This window comes from Pyrus communis, chromosome 1 (assembly GCF_963583255.1).
Source record: "Pyrus communis chromosome 1, drPyrComm1.1, whole genome shotgun sequence".
NCBI lineage: Eukaryota > Viridiplantae > Streptophyta > Magnoliopsida > Rosales > Rosaceae > Pyrus > Pyrus communis.
Genome location: NC_084803.1, coordinates 33,991,271 through 33,999,610, shown reverse-complemented (window position 1 = coordinate 33,999,610; position 8,340 = coordinate 33,991,271). Strand labels below are relative to the sequence as shown.

General features: G+C 34.7%; 1 protein-coding gene across 1 annotated transcript; it reads left to right on the top strand.

Annotated features, from left to right (window-relative positions):
- Positions 1 to 4,130: 4,130 nt before the first annotated feature.
- On the top strand, positions 4,131 to 8,102 carry LOC137748255 (uncharacterized). Its single transcript, XM_068488383.1, has 7 exons — positions 4,131 to 4,350; positions 4,947 to 5,357; positions 5,534 to 5,611; positions 5,999 to 6,097; positions 6,409 to 6,601; positions 6,800 to 7,215; positions 7,535 to 8,102. Exons 1-7 carry the CDS (start codon positions 4,348 to 4,350, stop codon positions 7,751 to 7,753), a joined length of 1,419 nt encoding a protein of 472 aa, XP_068344484.1. The 5' UTR covers positions 4,131 to 4,347; the 3' UTR covers positions 7,754 to 8,102.
- Positions 8,103 to 8,340: the final 238 nt, after the last annotated feature.

The window sequence follows — 8,340 nt, the reverse complement described above, 5'->3', positions numbered from 1 at the left end:
GCTCTTATTTATTGATTATTAATTTATTTTCTATTGGTTTTAATTTATTCTCTGTCAGTTATATCCGACACAATTTCTGGCAGTTATATTCGACATAATTTCTGTTGGTTTTAGAGTATTTTCTGTCGAAAAATTCATTTCATGACACTGGAAAATATGTCGCTTATTATATCCGTCATTGCAACCATTTTCTGTCGGATTTTGCTTAATATCCAACAGTAATACACGTTTCTTGTCGGTTATCATAGCGACACTAATAAATGATTTTGTAGTAGTGATGTCAAATTTGTCAACATAAGTCCATCAGAATTGCAAGATTTGGTATTAAAAAAATATTCTAATTCTTTTTAATTATCTGTTAATATAAGGGAAAAAGTTTAGCACGAGTTTTGAATGAAAGGGAGGAAATAAACATCAGAGTGCAAATTTGAGGGAGACAATAAAAGATTTATATCGCGATAATAGAAGAGTATAAATCCAACCTTTGAGCAATTAAACAAGATCACCATTAAAATATTAGCCAAATACAATACCTAATCCCTCATATATTAGACATTTACGCAATTGCATCCCTCAAACCACACCTGAAAATTAAAAACAAAGTTCCATTCATTTGGGCACATACAAGGATTAAAATTTCTCAATCATCATATCATAAAGTTCAAAGAGATAACTGATGGTAAGTAGAGAATCTTTTTGCTCAAATCGAAACCCTATCCAAACCAATTTTTGAATCCAGAACATCTTGGGAATCATTACACCACACCAAATCAGAAAACCGAATACTCAAAAGCAGATCAATAGAGTTAAGAGGAGATATCAAAATCCATCAACATCCATAAAATATTTGTCAACAACTTAAGAATCAACAAAACAATCCTTAAGAACAAATACTCAGAAATATAATCCTATCCAAACAATTTTCGTTAAATACTATTTATATTTACTTTTAAATTTTAAATAATTTTTAACCGCATGATGTAATGAATAGACACGATTGATTGATTCTCCGAATTCCTACAAAAATGATCTGGAGAGAATCATATCCCCTATTTAAGAACCATTTCATTTTCAATATCTATTTACTGAATATTAATATAATATTAAATTTACTATTAGTTATGTGTACCCACGAGTTATTGTAGCCGTGTAATCTCGAGTCTGGTGTTAAATATGCTTATCCATTTTCAACGGTTTAAAGTATTAGTTATTATCGCTAGCTATGTTAATATGTATTTTACATGTTGCTACTTAGTACTACTGTATTTGACCAATATTATTGTTAGTTCATTATGAGGTTAAGCCCACCCCATCTCCTTTTAATGTAGATAATATCGTCTGCTCAAAGAATATGTATTTTACATGTTATGTTTTGCTTATTTTTTTCGATTGTTGTCCAATTAAGTTGTGTCACTTAGTATTTTAATTAATAAAAGGATTATGTATTACTTAACCAATACTTTTAGGTCATATGTTTGACACTTATTTATATGAGATATAATAAATTATCTTAAATTTGCCTTGTTGTTAGACCCCAGTCTGCCGCCCGACTAGCGCCTAATGTCTTTTAGAACAAAAAAAATTAAAAACTATGAAGCAGTAGTTTTCACTTCTTAATTTTCATTTGTTTAAAAACTGGAAGTAGTGTAACGAAATAGTTATTAAAAAATCCCTCAGTTGCGTGCATTTTACCATATTCTTCCAAGTGTTCCTTCATCTTATTTAAATTGAGGAATTTTTGTGAGTGTTACATTACATCACATGCCTTCCTCTCGTGGGTGTTCATCTTATTTAAATTGAGGAATTTTTGTGAGTGTTACATTACATCACATGCCTTCCTCTCGTGATCCCTCAGTTGCGTGCATTTTACCGTATACTTCCAAGTGTTCCTTCATCTTATTTAAATTGAGGAATTTTTGTGAGTGTTACATTACATCACATGCCTTCCTCTCGTGGGTGTTCATCTTTTTTAATTTTTACATTAAAGAAGGGATAATGTTTGAGAGATCAAATTTTTGTATCAAATTTGCAAACCAAATAATGTCTCATTAATATGAAATCAATACATTAATCAACACTTAACACATTCAATAGTCCAAATAAAAACTTAACTTCAGCCATACAACCTACTGAGATTATGTGTAGAGTTCCAGTGGCTTCACTGGCTCGGGTGTTTCCAACACTACCACTTTTTTCTTGTTATCTGCCTTTTTGGGCAGTGTCGTTCGTGGATCTCCACGAAATTCATCTCGACAGTTGGCTTCTCTTGTTTGGTTGCTGGCTATCCTTACTGTATGGCTGTGCACAAGTAGCAGATTGGAGTTTGATGTGGCATTTGGTGAGGTATTGCTTGACTGTGCAAGAGGAATTGGATGGCTTGGGATGACCTCTGGCAGTGAAGGAGACGGTAGAAGTTTCTAGGTTCGGTGTTCTTGTTTTGTGTTTTGGGCCTAATTGTATCTTAGCTTTTGGGATGTGTTGGTCTGTTGTGGCCCTTTTTTTGGATGTTAATATGTTAGCCTTGGGCTTTTGTCAGATTGTAAAGTTTTTTTTTAATAAAAAGTACTTTTGACCAAAAAAAAAAAAAAACAATAAGATAATTTATACTAAATTTTAAAGAAAACTAATGAAAAGAGTTTGAAAACTTTGAGTTTTAATGATAAGGACAAAATAAAAGGTAAAGTGAAAGTACCAGAATTGATATTTTAGTGTAAAAATATAGTTTTTCGTTAAAGTGAACAGTATTGAGAGTTTGTCATTAAAGTCTCTAAATTTTATCTAAATTATCCGAAAGGGAATCTCAGATTCAAAGGCTAAGCCCTTAAACAAAACAGTTACAACCTAATAGCAAGAAGTGAAAGAGACAGAGAAAACAAAAAAGGAGAATAAATATATAAAACAATTCAAAAAGGGTTATTTTAAGGATTATTTCAGGGACAAGGATCCTCTCCAGATTCTCTTTGTGGGGATCCGGGGATCAATGAATCGTGTTTGTTCATCGTACATCGTGCGGTCAATTTTCGTTAAATACTATTTATATTTAATTTTTAATTTTAATAATTTTTAACCGCATGATGTAATGAATAGACACGATTGATTGATTCTCCGAATTCCCACAAAAAGGATCTGGAGAGAATCCTATCCCCTATTTAAGAACTATTTCATTTTCAATATCTATTTACTGAATATTAATATAATATTAAATTTACTATTAGTGTGTACCCATGAGTTATTGTAGTCGTGTAATCTCGAGTCTGGTGTTAAATATGCTTATCCATTTTCAACTGTTTAAAATATTAGTTATTATCGCTATGTTAATATGTATTTTACATGTTGCTACTTAGTACTACTGTATTTGACCAATATTATTGTTAGTTCATTATGAGGTTAAGCCCACCCCATCTCCTTTTAATGTAGATAATATCGTCTGCTCAAAGAATATGTATTTTACATGTTATATTTTGCTTATTTTTTTCGATTGTTGTCCAATTAAGTTGTGTCACTTAGTATTTTAATTAATAAAAGGATTATGTATTACTTAACTAATACTTTTATGTCATATGTTTGACACTTATTTATATGAGATATAATAAATTATCTTAAATTTGCCTTGTTGTTAGACTCCAGCCCACCGCCCGACTAGCGCCTAATATCTTTTAGAACAAAAAAATTAAAAACTATGAAGCAATAGTTTTCACTTCTTAATTTTCATTTGTTTAAAAACTGGAAGTAGTGTAACGAAATGGTTATTAAAAAATCCCTCAGTTGCGTGCATTTTATCTTATTCTTCCAAGTGTTCCTTCATCTTATTTAAATTGAGGAATTTTTGTGAGTGTTACATTACATCACATGCCTTCCTCTCGTGGGTGTTCATCTTTTTTAATTTTTACATTAAAGAAGGGATAATGTTTGAGAGATCAAATTTTTATATCAAATTTGCAAACCAAATAATGTCTCATTAATATGAAATTAATACGTTAATCAACACTTAAATAATAATTAAATCATTAATATCCAACTCGTTAAATTTATAAAATTTGATTTAAAAATTTAGTCAGTCGAGTATTACTCTTAAAGGGACCCGCTAGTTGAAAAAAAGAAGAAATAGTAAAATAAAGGCCAAAAGTCGATCTGTTATTCACGTAGCAAACGCCAAACCAAAACGTGTGAACAGCAGCCGTGCCGTGCCCTGCCTCCCAAAACTCCATTCATCTCTCTCTCCGTCTCTCTCAGAACCTTCCGACTTCCACTTTTCAATACCACAATCATCTTTTGTTCTGCTTAATTTGTTTTTCTGCGTTCTGCGTTCAAAGATTCTGGGCACCTCTTTCCGCGTTCAAAGAATCAATGGTACCTTAAACTCCCCTTTCTCTCTATATTCTGTGGTTAAACAAAATTCCGCAGTGTAACAGTACTCTTTTGTTGACGAAAAGCTAAGTCTAATCGCGTTATTCTATCTTCTTACTTGATGACAATAGAAAAATAAAGCGTACCTCCTCTCGTTACTTGGTGACTTCATTCATAATTCTATAATCTTAATACGTAACGTAATAAATATTATCTGAATGGATTTATTTAGAGCTATAGGTTGTATTAGTGTTGAATTTTGTGGAAATCTTGACGAATCGGTTTTCTTTCTTTTTCCTCATGTCATGGCTGCTAGAGCTGGTGTATGCAGTTCTGTCATTATACTTCATATGTATTTTTTTTTTTCGGTTTTTGAGATCTTGGCTTATCCTTATTGAAGCTGAAGGAGTTGTCGCCGTTTGTTTGTATACATATCCTTTGATTATTTTGACAGGTTAGGGCTCCTTCCAAAGTACAAACTATAGCATTTCAACGCTTGTAGCACAGTAATTGCATTATTTTCTCTACTGCATTTGTTCCTCTCATTTTTAGCCCTCTGAATAATCAACATTCGGATTTTATTGTTATTATTTGTGAAGTCGCTTCAAGAGAAATCAAGTGCTGTGGTTATGGAGGAAGGGTACAGTGGGACTAATGACACTAAACTCAGACGAAGCGTATCCAATGATCGAACAAGCAGAGCCACTTCTTCATTAAGGAGGCGGTCCTTAAGTTTATCACCTGTTCAGCCTTCTCAAATAGATGATGACAATGAAAGCGAATGTGTGTCAGAGGCAGGAGATATTGGCGATCGGGCTCTTCACAGCAACAGGCACAGTGAGAGTGGCAGCGTCTGCTTGTTTCCTTCAGAGGATGTTCAACTGCAATCCTATGGATTCTGGGGTCGTGACCCTGTTGCATCCAAAGGAATTTCCCCTGTCACTCCCTTGCCAGAGGAAATCATATCTCCTCTTTCCACTGATGCGATCATATCCGAGGACCCAACGCCAGTGAGCTTTCGGTTGATACATTTCATAGTGTATATTATCTTTGTTGGAGATCCTTGAACATGGACAGGAGATTTGGTTTTCTTTTTCATTGATCATAACATGTTAAGAGTTTTTTCTTCTTTTTTTTTTTTGTTGAATCATGGTAGTATCTTAAATTATTTTCTTTTGATATGCAGGAAAATACAATAAGGTTGCCAAAATTCTTCGAATATGGTTCATGCATGACTCATTTAGCAGTTTTTGGCATTCTTGGGGTAACACAGTTAACTCTGTTTCTTACTATATACCGATGTACATTTTGTTTGAGTCCTAATATGTGTTGGGTTTATAGCTGTTGTTGCATTCGTTTGGCAAATTGTATTGCGAACCTTTTCTTGCATCTCTTTTTTTTTTTTTTTTTTTTTTTTTTTTTGGGTGGAAAATCTGTGTAATTGGTATGCTGACAAATTGTATCCGGTCTATTGTACTCTAAAATTATATAAGTTATGTTCTCAAAAATGTTTGATCATGCACTGGCATGTTCATATTTCTGTTTGTCTTGAAAAAATTGAATATGTCACTGTAATACATCTTCTTATATCTTTCTTCAAATCTGGATACCTAGATGTTAAATAGATTATTTGACATGCTACAGTATGCAGGTCTTAACGAGATATCTTCTGCAAAAATTGTTTGGCCCTGGAGTTGTAGGTGTAACAGGCGACGAAACCATTCTCTACCTTGATCTTCCTTCTAATATGGTCTCTCTCTCTCTCTCTCTCTCTCATGCACACGAACACACACACACAAATGATTATGCCCTTTATTCGGTAGTGTTGTGTTAATAAACATGTTTTCTGTAAAGCTGTTACTTATGAGTATTGGGAGGGACTTGTGATGCACACAGTACGATGATCACCGAAGTATTATCAAGTTTCTTAAGACCTTTCTTTCCATACTTTTTTCCCATCATCTTTTAATTTTTTTTATGCCATATTTCTTAAGGGTTGTGATGCCAAAAATGCTGGATGATGTTGCAACTCAAATTTTTGTTTCTAATGCATTTTTGTAGGTTGGCTCTTTCTTGATGGGGTGGTTTGGTGTTGTTTTCAAAGGAGATATATCCTATGTGTCAGATTATTTGGTCATCGGATTATCAACTGGTTACTTGGGAAGCCTTACAACTTTCAGTGGTTGGAACCAGAAAATGGTTGAACTCAGTGTTGAAGGACATTGGGTTTTTGCTGTGCTCGGCTTTTTGATAGGTAAGATGTCATATTCTAAAGAATTGCTGCAGTAGACATGTAGATCGCTTTGGCAAGCAGGATATTTAAATTTCATTTCAATCTAGCTGGTTTCTTTCTTTGAGCCTATTCGAAACTTATCCATGGGTAAATCACAAACCCAATGTAGCTCAAATCACTGGACTAATATGAGATCCTCTTTTATGTGACGGATGTCAGGTTTGTTTCTTGTGGCCTACTCCATCATTTTTGGGGTAGAGACAGCAAAGGGTTTTAGGCAGATTCTTGAGAGGAACTCAGTCTGTGGTATTACCAGCTCTAGAAGGAGGTGGAGGGTTGACAGCTACAAGCGTCACTTGGTAGCTTTAGCAGTGTTGTTGCTGATGCTAAGTTCTCTGTGGAGTATAGGTGGAATACAGTTCAGAGAGGAATTTAACAGTAGCAGCAGCGAGGCGCAACTATGGTTGGGTTGCATAGTTGGACCTTTTGGTGTGTGGATCCGGTGGTTCTTAGCCCGGCTTAATGGACGTGGATTAGGAAAGACGGGTTTGTTGAAATGGGTTCCATTTGGTACTTTAATTGCCAATGTTTCTGCAGCTTGTGTAATGGCAGCCCTGTCTACTGTGAAGAAAGCAGTAAGCTCTTATGATCTCTGTCCACATCCACTCCATGACTTCATCCTCACCATTACCTTTCGTGTGTTATTGTCTCGTGTCCAGCAAGCGTACAGTTCACATATAATTGTCATATTAAAAACGGCTAAATTTGTTATTTTGGGTTTTTTTTTTCTCGTCGAGGTTTTTAATGCTTCTTGGGGAATTCTTGAACTGTACTATTTTCTTTTGCAATGTTTTTCCAACTGCATTACCTTTTTCATACATTGTCTTGATCCATGCCCACGGTTTTTTCCTTTTTAATAGAAAATCTGACGCGCAGAACTATTTGTTTGTGCAGGTGAATACTAGGACTTGCGACATTGTTGTAACAGGCATACAATTTGGATTTCTGGGTTGCCTGAGTACTGTTTCTACCTTCATTGCTGAGTTCAATGCGATGAGAGAAAGCAAATACCCTTGGAGAGCATACGCATATGCCATGGCTACGATATGCAGCTCGTTTGGTTTGGGAATCCTGATATATTGTGTACCCGTTTGGACAAGGGCATACAAGTAGTAGCATGCTCAGGCCATTGTTTTGATGTTTATTCTGTGGTTATGCCTCGGGGATCATGTTCGCCTAACCCGTGCGGTCTTCAGCAGGATCGAAAACATGACACCGTGGTGCTTCTTGAGTGTGTAGCAGAGTCGTGCGGGAGAGACACGAAATATATCCTCATCTATCTATCTCCGTCCTCTCGTGACGATACAGATGCATGGGGGTATACATCCGGTTTCATGTAAAATCACTCTATCACTCTATCACATCATACAAAATCATCCTAGCCGTTCAATCTTAAGTCATCTTTTGATATAATTACACTTGTCATGAGTTATGACTCAATGAAATCTAATGTAAGAGACCACATGGACTATGATCTAATGGCTCACATTAAATCCTAACAACTTAAATTAAAAACAGTATATTCCATGTGGTGATAGGATAATTGGAAGATAGTTACTGTGATTAAAAATAAAAAATTGAGGATTTAAGCCCTTGTGGTGAAGTCTATATGGATTTAGGCTCAAAATTGAAAATTTCGTCAACTCTCCGTTAATTGTTAGTACATGAAGCTCACATTTGAGACTAAAAAAATAAAGTTA